Raw genomic sequence first — 15,000 nt, forward strand, 5'->3', positions numbered from 1 at the left:
GGTGGTGGTGTTGGTGTTGTTGTTGTTGTTGTTGTTGGTGGTGGTGTTGGTGGTGGTGTTGGTGTTGTTGTTTGTCTCAGATCTGGCTAGATTTGGACATGGGAAAAGACCATCTCTTCTGTTGGACACATACCAACACTCAAGGGCCTGCCTGCTCGCTGTGCAGAATGGGTATTTTTTTCACAAATACATTTATTAGCAGACTGCATTAGCTTCATGTTTATAAAGTTAATCGAGCAAACAGATGATCGTTGTACATTACTTCATGTTTAGGAAACTAATTCAGCAAAACCTTCTCACTCTGCATAGCAAGCAGCCCGGATGTTTGGTTTTGACGTGTGTCAATGATCCTGATGAAGCGGCCTGGCCAGATCTCCCATGAAAGCCAGACTAGAACGTGACTGTTACTTGGATACGTCTTAATTTTGCATTTGAGGGGCCTTATTCTACATGTACAACAATATTCTGAAGATGTTGTGTATTTTCAGTCCAGCAGATGATACACAACGCAACAACACAGAGACGGACGACGTAACGCAACGACGACGTTCAACGGCCGCTGGTCGGAGAAGATCTTCAGTGTATGAAGCGCTCCAGGTGGGCCTCTTTCACAACACACGCTGGGTTCTCGTCACCATTGCTACTTACTCCCGCTTCCTGTCCTTCAACCTACCAGGTGAGTGCAGTGTTCATCGTCACTTCTACTTATACATCCAATGTAACCGGAAGCCGATAACCAGAAGGTAACAACATGACTGTGTGTATGTGGTTATTCTGACCATGAAACATATTTCTTGTTATTCAAATCCATGCTGAAATAAGTGCTATGCCTTTCTTGTTGTTGTAATTGCTATTTTCAATCATATTCCTCATCCTCATGCCCCAAAGGGGCTCCCTGTGATTAGCTGAATAAAACATGAAAAAAAACTTGACAGCCGATGTCGACTTGTTCACCTTTGACAACTCTGTGATAACTCTGTGATAGCAAAAATCGTTGAATCTTTTTTCAATCAAACCTTTTCTGACAAATGGTTTTTTTGTTGTTGTTGTTTATTTGAGGATGAAAGTCGCTTGTTCATTTCAGTGCTTGTTATTTTCTCAGGTGCCAGGAGAAAGGTTCCGTATAACTCTCGCTTACTCCATTGCACATGTCATATATATATAGAGCGCTTACTTCCCTTTGTTATTTCATGTTTGTTTGTCTGTTTGTTTGTCTGTTTGTTTGTGTGTTTGTTTGTTTGCTTAACGCACAGCCGACCACGAAGGGCCATATCAGGGCGGTGCTGCTTTGACATAGGCACCCGTTTAATGAACCAAAAGAAGAGATGGTTCTACAAAAAAATAGATGCTTTCACCAAAAGAAAAAATGGCTTGAGTGACAAAGAATTAAAGTACAAAAAAAAAATTTGATCCGCCAAAAGAATTGCTGTCTGAACAAAAAATAAAATAAACTGGCAAAAGCAAATATACTCAGGCAAAAGAAAATATAATCAGGCAAAAGATTGACTACTTCAGGCAAAAGAAAATATAGTTTCAACAAAAGAAATGGATAGTCATTCTCCAACACAGTGAAACACTTTGAGAGAGAGGCTGGAAATGTCAAGATTTCTCGGAGTTGCTGAGAATGACATTGTAAAGAACTGGTCTATGGAACGAGCACCAAATGTAACCGCAGAGCACACCGAGATTGCCGAAGCACCACATCGCACACTGAAAATGTGGACAACAGCGTTTCAGTGGGCAACGTCACCAGCTGAGTCGCTGAAGACTGGGAACACGATCTTCGTGGGATCTTCAACCCTGGAAAAGGCGCTCAAGACTGCCATCCGAGAGACCGAAGAAAAGGTTGAATGATCGCACCGTCCTGGGCTGACTTCGAGGAGTATGCCACATGTCGGAGGTCGGTGTGGAAGATTACGATCGACGAAAAAAATCAGTTTTTCTGCAACTGTCCGGAGTTCCTCAAGTGCTACGTGTGTCATCATTCCATGGGCATGGAGATTCGTCTGGAGGTGACCAACCCCCCTGCCCAGGCCAAGACCATCCCAATCGGCCAGAAGCGAAAGCGCGGGCGCCCAAAGCTGTCGAGACCAGCGCTTATCAGGCAGTGAACACACTGATCTTGACTGCTCTGTACACTGATTTTATCATTATGATTATGATATGGAGTGACACTATTTTGTCTCTGAAAGTACACTAAACTTTATATTTTTTGCTGACAGTAGCTATTTTGTTGTTGAAATAATTCGTTTTTTTGTTGAGAATTCTTTTGCAAGTCTCATTTCTTTTTTTGGTAGAATCAATCGTTTTTTTGCTAGAAGCATCTATTTTGTGGGTGGAAACATCCGATTTTTTGTTGGAATATCTTTTGCTAACTAAGCAATTCTTTTGGTGAAAGCATCTATTCTTTTGGTGATTTAATTTATTGCCTTTGACATATAACGTGCGCCACACACAAGACAGAAGTCGCAGCACAGGCTTCATGTCTCACCCAGTCACATTAATCTGACACCGGACCAACCAGTCCCAGCACTAACCCCATAATGCCAGACGCCAGGCGGAGCAGCCACTAGATTGCCAATTTTAAAGTCTTAGGTATGACCCGGCCGGGGTTCGAACCCACGACCTCCCGATCACGGGGCGGACGCCTTACCAATAGGCCAACCGTGCCGGTTTATTTGATGTTTATTTGTTTGTTTTACACATTATTGTGATAATTTATCCCAAGACTAATCTTAATTTGTCATTTTTACATTCTTTCCCTTCAGGGATCTTTCTCACTGACATCGGCAGGGAGAGAGGGCTGAGCGTGGAGCAAGGGACACACCTGCTGGTGATTCTGTACTGCTCCAACGTTGCCGGGCGAGGGTTGATAGGGCTGATACTTTACATCCGTCACTTCTCTTCTCTTGGCCTCCTGGGCGCCACGACTCTTATTGCAGGGTTAGCTGCCTATGGCTTCACACTGCTCGACTACTATGAAGTTGGTGAGATTGTGTGTGTGTGTGTGTGTGTGTGTGTGTGTGTGTGTGTGTGTGTGTGTGTGTGTGTGTGTTCAGTGTGTGTGTGTGTGTGTTCAGTGTGTTTGTGTATATGTGTGTGTGTGTGTGTGTGTTCAGTGTGTGTGTGTGTATGTGTGTGTGTGTGTTCAGTGTGTGTGTGTGTGTGTGTGTGTGTGTGTGTGTGTGTGTGTGTGTGTGTGTGTGTGTGCGTGCGTGCGTGTGATTGTAAAGCATCATATTTAAAAGACAAAATGCTGAATACACTTTGATTCAACTTGATCAACGTATTTTATTATTGATGTGAATTAATTGTACCTTTGTTATCTTCTGGGGGGGGTGGTAAAAATGAGACGGCACAGTAGCGACCACATTGTGTAAGCGAATTTGAAAATGATATAAAATGTTCTTCAACTTGGTCTGGATTCTCTGGCAGAATATTGAAAAATAAATCGTTTATAAAACTGTTATTTAAAGGTATTCTTGAAATGTGCAATTTTTTTTAATGTGTTAAAAGTCTCGCTTACTGCTGTTGACTTTATTAAAAGCGCTCAATTCCCTCTGAATCAAGTTTGATTTATTTCTGGTTATTAATTTTGAAGTGTGTCCCATTTTTATATTTCTTTTGTATTTTTCTCTTCAAATTCATGTAACCCTGGGTTTTAAAAATAAATAAATATTGCCCTGCCTTGCCTTGCCTAGAACTTGTTTCTGCTTCAGACAACGTGTTCGCTGGCTACGCCGTTGTGTGTGCACTGCACGGATTGTTCTATGGAGGGTGTATCACGAGCGGGCCGCTGTCCTGTCTAGAATTGGTCAACCTACACCAGTTCGCCCAAGCCCTCGGCTACCAGTTCTTCATCGGGGGCTTCTCCTCTACTGTTGGAGGCCCTATTGGCGGTAAGTATTTGATTAAAAAGTATTTTTGTTCAGTGTTTAACCAAGTCGTGTAGTTCCTCAACCTACACCAGTTCGCCCATGCCCTTGGCTACGAGTTCTTCATCGGGGGCCTCACCTCTGTAGTTGGAGGCCCTATTGGGGGAAAGTATTCGGTTTAAAAAGTATTTTGTTCAGCATTTTACAAAGCCGTCTAGAAGTTCCTCAACCTCCGCCAGTTCGCCCAAGCCTTTGGCTACCAGTTCTTCATCGGGGGTTTCAGCTCTACTATTGGAGGCCCTATTGGCGGTGAGTATTTGGTTTAACAAGTATTTTGTTCAGTGTTTAACCAAGCCGTGTAGTTCGTCAACCTACACCAGTTCGCCCAAGCCCTCGGATACCAGTTCTTCACTGATCGGGGGTTTCAACTTTATTGTTGGAGGCCCTATTTGGGGTTGGTATAATATTTGCTTGCTTTTGAGGTTCGGGTTTTCTCTATCTTGATAGTGAGTTGTTTATCATCAGTGTCGCTGCCAGCGTCTTGGGATCTTGAAAGTGATTGAACGCCTTTCGTGTCTAGAATGTACTAACAGGCACACACACAGACAGACAAACAGACAGACAGTCAGACAGATACACACACAGACACAGACACAGACACAGACACAGACACACACACACACACACACACACACACACTCACTCACACACACGCACACACACACACACACACACGCACACGCACACACACACACACACACACACACACACACACACACACACACACACACATTATACCCTTGTTATGTTTGCAGGTTGGCTTAAGGACTATACTGGCAGTTACAACTCTGTTTTCTACATGATAGTGATCCAAGGATGCATTGCTGCTGCTGCTTCCTTCATTGCTATGTGTTTCGGCCCGAAGTCTCAATCACAACGAGAGTCCAGAAACGCAACTGCAGCCCTGGGCAAACACGCCATTGGAAAAGCTGATATTGAAATCAATGTTAAAACAATCACAGAAAAGTATAGTAATGAAGACGCATTTGGAAAAGCTGGCCTCAGAGCCTATGTTGAAAAAGGCAGAGAAAATGACGGGAATGTAAATGTTAAACTTGAAAATGTATGCACACGCCTTTGATTAAGTTTGAAGCGATTTTGAATTAAAAACAACTGACATTCTTTACCTTCCCTGTTTTGTTGCGTGTTTGTGGTGTCCATGTCTACCGCTAACGAAATTACAGAACTTTCTGTGTAAGGATGAATGGAATAAATGTGTTCACCATTTAAAGATACAAGGTTTTAGGTTCGCTTATTCCAGCGTAAAATATGTAATACACTATATATCTTACCAGGTTTTAAGGGATATAGAAGCTTTCTTTCTTTCTTTCTTTATTTGGTGTTTAACGTCCTTTTCAACCACGAAGGTTATATCGCGACGGGGATATAGAAGCATCCGTCAATTAAACACATACTACAAAACTACAGCTTAGCTCCTTTATTTACAGGACGGACAGACGTAATTACGCACTTTTACACATTCGCACGCACGCACGCACACACACACACACACACACACACACACACACACACACACACACACACAGTGCCCAACAGCATGATAATATTTATGGCACCAAAGCAAACACTATCAGAGGTCAGTCCGTGCCACTCCTTGACAAAGCAGAAGCATGTATTTATCTTCTTCAAACAGTTCTATAAAGGACGCTTAAAATCAAGTCAAGGATATTACAGATCTAATGACCAAAGGGAAGTGATCGAGGGCTCGAAATGCATACGACACGAGAGCGAGAGTTATACGGAACCAATCTCCTGGCACCTGAGAGAAAGTGAGGATGAAAATCGCATGTTCATTTCAATGCTTGTTATTCTTCTCAGGTGCCAGGAGATTGGTTACGTATAACTGGCGCTTACTTCATTACACATGTCGTATGCATTTACACCGCTTACTTCCCTTTGTTTATTTGATCTTTAAATAGCGCTCTGCCTCATTAGCTTAAGATTCTAAAGGATATTACAGTTCAAATTCTCTCACAAACATTCACTTCAAGTCAAGGATATTACAGTTCAAATTCTCTCACAAACATTCACTTCAAGTCAAGGATATTATCAGTTCACATTCTCTCACAAACATTCGCTTCACGTCAAGGATATTACAGTTCAAATTCTCTCACAAACATTCACTTCAAGTCAAGGATATGAACAGTTCAAATTCTCTCACAAACATTCACTTCAAGTCAAGGATATTACAGTTCAAATTCTCTCACAAACATTCACTTCAAGTCAAGGATATTACAGTTCAAATTCTCTCACACACATTCACTTCAAGTCAAGGATATTACAGTTCAAATTCTCTCACAAACATTCACTTCAAGTCAAGGATATTACAGTTCAAATTCTCTCACAAACATTTACTTCAAGTCAAGGATATTACAGTTCAAATGCTCTTACAAACATTCACTTTAAATCAAGGATTTTTACAGTTCAAATGCTCTCACAAACATTCACTTCATGTCAAGCACATCAATAGTTCAAATGATATCTCAAACATTCTTCTCTGTTTCGCTTTTCCATAGAGGGCGACATATATTCAAATCAATATCAAACAAAAAAGAAGCGACCAAAAAACCCATATTTTACACACAATAAGTGAGGCGATTATATTCAATTCTTCGTCGCTTTCATGGTACACTGAGGTGGTACGTACCTCACCGAAGCCCTTTAGTGTGTCTTCCGACACAGTACAAAGCTGGATACTGAAAGTAACTTCAAGAATCAGGTCCATGATGTTGAGCATACGATGCGAGTATTCTGGAACCGTTTAGCATGCTACTATCCGGCATCCTATTTGCGCGGATGATGTTGCTGATAATGGAGTGGATGATGTTGCTGATAATGGAGTGGATGATGTTGCTGATAATGGAGTGGATGATGTTGCTGATAATGGAGTGGATGATGTTGCTGATAATGGAGTGGATGATGTTGCTGATAATGGAGTGGATGATGTTGCTGATAATGGAGTGGATGATGTTGCTGATAATGGAGTGAATGATGTTGCTGATAATGGAGTGGATGATGTTGCTAATAATGGAGTGGATGATGTTGCTGATAATGGAGTGGATGATGTTGCTGATAATTGAGTGGATGATGTTGCTGATAATGGAGTGGATGATGTTGCTGATAATGGAGTGAATGATGTTGCTGATAGTGGAGTGGATGATGTTGCTGATAATGGTGTGGATGATGTTGCTAATAATGGAGTGAATGATGTTGCTGATAATGGAGTGGATGATGTTGCTAATAATGGAGTGGATGATGTTGCTGATAATGGAGTGGATGATGTTGCTGATAATGGAGTGGATGATGTTGCTGATAATGGAGTGGATGATGTTGCTGATAATGGAGTGGATGATGTTGCTGATAATGGAGTGGATGATGTTGCTGATAATGGAGTGGATGATGTTGCTGATAATGGAGTGGATGATGTTGCTGATAATGGAGTGGATGATGTTGCGGATAATGGAGTCTTTGCTGATGATGACATTGGTGATAATAGGCTAGGGATGTTAGGAGCTTCTGTGTCCGCTAGTGTGATGTCGTTGATGCTGTCGCTGCTGGTAATGTTGCTGCTGCTGTTGCTGACAATGAAGCCCTTTTTGTTGTTGCTGTTGCTGCTGCTGGTGGGGCTGACGATGCTGCTGATGATGACGATGTTGATGGTGATGATGATGATAATTTTGCTGAGGTACGGGCAAGAAACAAAACCGACTCAGTTTAGGCTCAGGCGTCATCAGGTCATCACTCACAGAAGTCTTCTCCTCACCCCCACCACTCCCACCCAGTACTAGCCCTTCTCCCTCCCCCAACTCCACCTCCTCCACTTTCCCCACCACCACAACCACCACAACGATCCGCAGACGAAGGCCTCGTAACCTTGACCGCCACCACCTCGGAGTACACGGTAGCTCCGCATTCCATCAACAGTTTAGCAGCTTCCTTGTTCCCCACCCTTTTAGCGTAAAACAGCGGCGTTCTCCCGAGAGAGTCCCGCGCATTAATCTCAGCGCCGTGGTGCAGCAAGTAGTCGACGATCTTCTTGTCCTGGCGATTGGCGGCGATGTGCAATAGGGTGCAATCCGCCGGAAGTCCTTCCGGTTGGCCCATGCGCGCGTTGACGTCGACCCCGGCATGCATCATGGCCTTGAACACTTTCTTCTTCCCGCGCAGCGCGCATGCGTGAACTGGCGTCCATCCGCCTATGTCTGCTGTGAAGACCTGTAACATATTTGATAGATCAATCAATCAATCAATCAATCAATCAATCAATCAGTCAATCAATCAATCAATCAATCAATCAATCAATCAATCAATCAATCAATCAATCAGTCAGTCAATCAGTCAGTCAGTCAATCAATCAATCAATCAATCAATCAATCAACCAACCAATCAATCAGTCAATCAATCAGTCAGTCAGTCAATCAATCAATCAATCAATCAATCAATCAAGCACTCAATCGATCAATCAATCAATCACTCAATCAATCAATCAATCACTCAATCAATCAATCAAGCACTCAATCGATCAATCAATCAATCACTCAATCAATCATTCAATCACTCACTCAATCAATCTATCAATCGATCGATCGACCAATCAATGAATCAATCACTCAATCAATCAATCAAGCACTCAATCAATCAATCAATCAATCAATCAATCAAGCACAATCAATAAATCAAGCAATCAATTAATCAATCACTCAATTAATCAATCAATCAAGCAATCAATCACTCAATTAATCACTCAATCAATCACTCAATCAATCAATCAATCAATCACTCAATCAATCACTCAATCAATCAATCAAGCAAGCAATCAAGCAAGCAATCAAGCAAGCAATCAATCAATCAATCAGTCAGTCAATCAATCAATCAATCAATCAATCAATCAATCAATCAAGCAATCAAGCAAGCAATCAAGCAATTAAGCAATCAATCAACCAACCAACCAATCAATCAGTCAATCAATCAATCAGTTAATCAATCAGTCAGCCAATCAGTCAGTCAATCAATCAGTCAGTCAGTCAATCAATCAGTCAGTCAATCAGTCAATCAATCAATCAGTCAATCAATCAGTCAGTCAATCAATCAATCAATCAGTCAATCAATCAGTCAGTCAGTCAATCAATCAATCAATCAATCAATCAATCAATCGACAGTTAAACCATCACCATAAAAGTACAGTATGTAGGAAATATGCTACAACAAAATATTAACAATTTAGGAAACATACTGGAAATCATAAGAAGCAAAGAAGTGTGTTTTAAAAGCCATTGTCATCCAAATGTTATCACAGAAGACTGTTATAACTGATGAAGCTTACTAATGATAAAAAAGAAGTTATCAGAGCAAAAACTAATGGTATCATCTTTCAAGCAAAACAAGCAGTTTCGTTTTTCGAGTAGAAACTTTCATAAAACGACAAAATGCAAGACAGGCTGCAAGAAAAACACAACAAGCAAACAGGAAGGACATAATATGTGGCAACAGCCAAGCAATTCCATCAAACTTGAAACAAAACCAACACAGGTTAATGGTATTGTTTTTCAAGCCAAACAAAAAGTTTCATCATCCGAGTAGAAACTTCTATACGACGACAAAAAGCAAGACCAGCTACAATCAAAAAGAAACAGCAAGGAAATATAATGTGGCAACAGCTGTTTCATCACACGCCAAAAAGACATCCCACCTGACAGGCAAGCTGGGGGTTGGCCTTGACCAGGTGTTTAACCTGATGGAGCATGACCTTGACATCTTGCTTGAGCAGGCTCAAGGTCACCATGGCCATCTCCTTGACCTCGTCCTGACCTTGACCTTCGACATCCTCGTCCTCCGATCTGTCGTCTCTAGAATCGTTCTGAGGATGCTGCTGTTCGTGTGGGTCGGGGTCTTTTTTCGTGTCCGTGTTTTGATAAAGCTGCATGATTAAATCAGGATCTGGAAAGGAAGCAGCAAGACATTTGTGAATAGAAATCTGACTGACTATTAGGGTTTAACGTCCTCTTAGACCAACTTGTCTATATTGGGACAGGTATTGGTAATACGTTGAAGATATGGTGTGATACTTTGATTCGAACAAGCCCGCTGTGGCTATCTTCTTCGACACACCAGCATTGGGTTTGTCTCGTCAAAGTATCGAAATACGATCATGATAATCGGAAACGAGAGATCGATGCATGCGTGTCTTCGTGTTTTCCAAGCCCTGAGACTTTCGCTGTGAACGTGGGATCTTTTTCGTGCGCATGTGTGCACACGGGGGTGTTCGGACACCGAAGAGAGTCTGCACAAAGTTGACTCCGAGAAATAAATCTCTCGCCGAACGTGGGGATCGAACCCACGCTGATAGCGACCAACTGGCTACAAAGCCAGCGCGCTACCAACTGAGCTACGTCCCCGCCCAGCGCGCTACCAACTGAGCTACGTCCCCGCCCAGCGCGCTACCAACTGAGCTACGTCCCCGCCCAGAGCGCTACCAACTGAGCTACCTCCCCGCCCAGAGCGCTACCAACTGAGCTACGTCCCCGCCCCTAGAAGTCTGGTCTGAGAAACAAAAGGAAGAGAGCGCTCTACATGCATACGGTGTGTGGAATGGAGCAAGTGGGAGTTACGTTGAACCTATCTTCTGGCGCCTGTGAGAACAAAAAGCATTGAAATGAACAAGCGACTTTCATTCTCAAACCTACAACCAATATATACCTATCTGCAGTCCTGCCTCTCTGTGTGTGTGTGTGTGTGTGTGTGTGTGTGTGTGTGTGTGTGTGTGTGTGTGTGTGTGTGTGTGCGCGTGCGTACCTGCGGGCGTACGTGCGTGCGTGTGTATATATGTGTGTAATAGTGTTCGTGTTCTTAAGTGAACTTGTTTGACTGCTAGTTCGGTGTGTCCTTATAATTATGCTCCTGCCTGTTCATCTGAGTGTCTGTTTCCACAAAAGCGAGTTTGTATTAGAGAGAGAGAGAGACAGAGAGAGAGAGAGCGAGAGAGAGAGAGAGAGAGAGAGAGGGGGAGAGAGAGAGAGAGGGAAAGAGAGAGAGAGACAGAGAGAGACAGAGAGAGAGAGAGAGAGAGAGAGACAGAGAGAGAAACAGAGAGAGAGCGAGAGACAGAGAGAGAGAGACAGACAGAGACACATAGAGAGAGAGAGAGATAGAGAGAGTCAGAGAGAAATAGACAGACAGACAGACAGACATAAATAGACAAACATAGATAAACTGACAGACAGACTTTTAAGAAGTGGTAAATTGTCGACATCGACGACAGTTTGTTATTACAAAAATAGGTTCAGCTACCCAGATACCTGTAGACGTACAAGAATGTCAACAACACGCCCGACACATCTGCGTTTTGTATTACAGTAAAGACGAACTGGCGACCACCTCTTGATAACGATCGCGACCACCTACACATACGACCATATGTCAAGGTAACACCGACGAGGTTCTTTCCTATATATTATACCTTTTCATAACGACTAACTGCCCATTACGATAAATCCCAACAACGTTCCTTCCTCCATAATTACCTAGTACCTATATATAATTCATATGTCCAAAACAACCACCTGCCCATTACGATAATCCCAAAGAAAAACCCGACGAGCTTCCTTCCTCTACAATTTCCTGTATAGTTAATCTTCCCATAGCGACCACCTGCCCATTACGGTAACCCCTAAGAAACCCCAACGAGCTTCCTTCCTATATAATTCATCTGTCAATATCGACCACATGTCTATCAGGGCCACTTTTAGTCGGTCTCTTGGGTGGTAGTTATAGACATGTTGGTTGGTTGGTTGGTTGCTTATTAGTGTACCGGTGTATGTGATGTTATTATGTTTAAATGTCAGACAAACATATTTTATGAAAATGTTAGCCATTATATCTTTTGTTTGATGGTTATACGCATACATATGTCTCACCAACACATATTCCAACAACACATACACATTTTAAAAGAGATTAACAAATTTTAAAAAAGTAAAAAGTAAAAGAGGTAATGTACAGGAAAATGTTAATGTCCATTGTAGCTCAAACACATTTATAACAGTTTATAAGGAATAGTGTAACAATCAGTGGTATTTATTAAACGCCCCACATAATGGGCTTGGCAAATTTAAAAACAAATATTAAAAAAATTAGTGTTTATCGTTGTCAGCAGTTAACGCTATTCGAAACCAATGCAAGATTGTTTCCGTTTTCAGTTCACATGGCAAATTCCATGTTTGAAACTATTTACAATCAGGTACTATCACTGTAAACAGAAGGTTCTAAAACGTCATCACTTTCACATGTTGTACTTCAAATCTTGTTAAAAATCTTGATCACTTTTAAAAAGTGAAAAATCGTGTCCATGTAGTGAATGTCTGTTTTTTTTGTTTTTTTGTTAGCTTGTTTTTTTTCTTACGTGAGTGGTGCTGTTGTTGTGTTGTTATATATGTATTCAAAAAGAAGTAAAGAAGTATAACATCAAACGTTTTCTTGTTTATTTAAAAACCTCATCTTGTCCACGGGGGGGGGGGGGGGGGGGGGATGGGGGGGGGGGGCATCCCGGAGATAGACAGGTTCGACTGTATTTGTATCGCAGAGCATGCACTAAAGTGACAACACAAAGCGATTACATTTCACAAACTGCTTTGGAAAATGCAGACAAGCCGGTGAACAAGATATCATCTTACTGCACCTGTAAATAAGAAGAGTTGACAGCTTGCAAAACTATATCAATCACCTTGACAACCAACAGCTGTGGAACACAGAGTGCGTATTTTTACCGAGCAAGAACATGCAACAGATGTTTCATTTGTGTAAACAAATCGACAATCCAACCGACGCAAAACGAGCAGAAATATAAAGAGAAGAAGACAGACACACAAATAGACAGAAGGATACATATAAATCAGACAAATAAAGATTAAAAAATAAATAGACTGCTAACGTTTCAAAATGTAGAATACAAAACAAGAAGGTATGGTTTTTTGAACGTTATACATGTAACAAAATATACGTTCCAAAAACAGACCTTTTTGTGAACGTAACGTTTTGTTTTGTTATAATATAACGTACCAATAACTTACATTTCTTGATTTTGTTGTTGTAGTCAGACAAACAGATACACAGAAAGAAAGATAAAAAGGAAAGACATTTATTGTTACATGTATTGTTATATGAAGTCTTATATCGCTCGCGTATCTCCAGACTCGGACTCAAGGCGCAGGGATCTATTTATGCCGTGTGAGATGGAATTGTTTACACAATGCATCACGCATTCACATCGACCAGCAGATCGCAGCCATTTCGGCGCATATCCTACTTTTCACGGCCTATTATTCCAAGTCACACGGGTATTTTGGTGGACATTTGTTTTTTTATCTATGCCTATACAATTTTGCCAGGAAAGACCCTTTTGTCAATCGTGGGATCAGTTTAACGTGCACACCCCAATGTAGTGTACAGTGTACGGACCCCCGTGATGTATTAGCAGATGTGTCTGCTTGATAAGTGTAGCAGCAATATTAATTCAATAATAATGCCCATTTCTGCACAGGAGTCAACAAGACTTTTGATGCTTGGTAAGGGTCCAAATGGAAGAATGCTCGAACCTTAATGCATAAACGCCCGCACAGCTCTGCAGTGTTTTAAATGATTGCTGACACGGGAAATGAGATATCTTTAATATCAAACTCATACTATGCAAACAAAGTCGGTTAATAACGCAGGTTTAGATGCCGACGAAGATAACCCAGTTAGACAGTTGTAAACGGCAACGTCGACAGTGACTTAGCTGGGGGAAAAAAAATCCGTTACAGCAACAGTTGTGTGCATTCTGAACACAAGTTTGTGTCTAGTTGATCGTTAATGTTAGCAAAACATACATATAGAATCAGTGCTCAATTTTTGGTTGAAGACAAAAAACCTTGCAACTAGTCAGGCAGTCAGTTGTCCGTTCACAGAAGCTGACAGGCACCTTCCTTCCCTCCATAGAGAAGACCGATTTCATTTGTATTGTAAACCATGTCTTCTTCTTCTTCTTCTTCTTCTTCTGCGTTCGTGGGCTGAAACTCCCACGTACACTCGTGTTTTTTGCACGAGTGGAATTTTACGTGTATGACCGTTTTTTACCCCGCCATTTAGGCAGCCATACGCCGTTTTTGGAGGAAGCATGCTGGGTATTTTCGTGTTTCTATAACCCACCGAACTCTGACATGGATTACAGGATCTTTTTCGTGCGCACTTGGTCTTGTGCTTGCGTGTACACACGGGGGTGTTCGGACACCGAGGAGAGTCTGCACACAAAGTTGACTCTGAGAAATAAATCTCTCGCCGAACGTGGGGACGAACTCACGCTGACAGCGGCCAACTGGATACAAATCCAGCGCGCTACCGACTGAGCTACGTCCCCGCCCTGTAAACCATGTCAACCTTAAGGGACGGATTTCATATTGTTTTAGATTGTCCTTTTTTGATGACTTTCTAAAACAACATTTATGTAGGTCATATTGACAACACTCATATGCCACGAAGTTTAATCAGTTATTAGAGACATCCAGATTTGCCTTCGTCAAAAGTTCGTGAGTTCCGATGTTCGCGAGTTTGTTGAAGTGGTGACGTCACATCCCGTCACGGTCACCACTTTCTAATTTCGGTCCAGATCTACGCGAAGTTCTTCGTGCGTTCGTCTGTTTTTCGAAACAGTGATGACGAGTTGTGTTATATATGACGAGTCTTTTTTATCGGAATATTCCAGACATCTGAATATGCTGGGTACACAAGCAACACTGAATTTTTTTTCGATTTTTCGATTCATTCCTGTATAATCTCCCAACTCTAAAACAAATAGGTCTAGTGGAAACAAGTGTCTTGTGCAAGAGAGATCAAGGGAGATAATTGGCAGGATATGTCGCCCGTCGACTCAAGTTCTGAGTTTTGTGTGGGTATCCGTGTTCATGCACTACGCCTCCAAAATGAACAGTTTACAGATGCACAGTCCACAGAAGCGTCGTAAAGATATTAAACTTTAACACTGCGCACATAAAACATATTTTTAACATTATGA

The 15,000-nt window shown here is 41.8% G+C and overlaps 1 protein-coding gene across 1 annotated transcript in view; it reads left to right on the top strand.

Moving 5' to 3' along the window:
• The window catches only part of LOC138980889 (uncharacterized), a 9,875-nt gene extending 4,849 nt beyond the window's left edge, over positions 1-5,026 (top strand). The window contains exons 5-8 of the mRNA XM_070353760.1: positions 489-676; positions 2,769-2,987; positions 3,720-3,899; positions 4,691-5,026. Coding sequence (XP_070209861.1) covers positions 489-676; positions 2,769-2,987; positions 3,720-3,899; positions 4,691-5,016 — 913 coding nt within the window. The 3' untranslated portion in view covers positions 5,017-5,026. The remainder of the gene's footprint in view (positions 1-488; positions 677-2,768; positions 2,988-3,719; positions 3,900-4,690) is intronic.
• The last annotated feature ends 9,974 nt before the right edge of the window (positions 5,027-15,000 follow it).

The sequence above is a fragment of the Littorina saxatilis genome, linkage group LG11 (assembly GCF_037325665.1).
Source record: "Littorina saxatilis isolate snail1 linkage group LG11, US_GU_Lsax_2.0, whole genome shotgun sequence".
In the NCBI taxonomy this organism is placed as follows: domain Eukaryota; kingdom Metazoa; phylum Mollusca; class Gastropoda; order Littorinimorpha; family Littorinidae; genus Littorina; species Littorina saxatilis.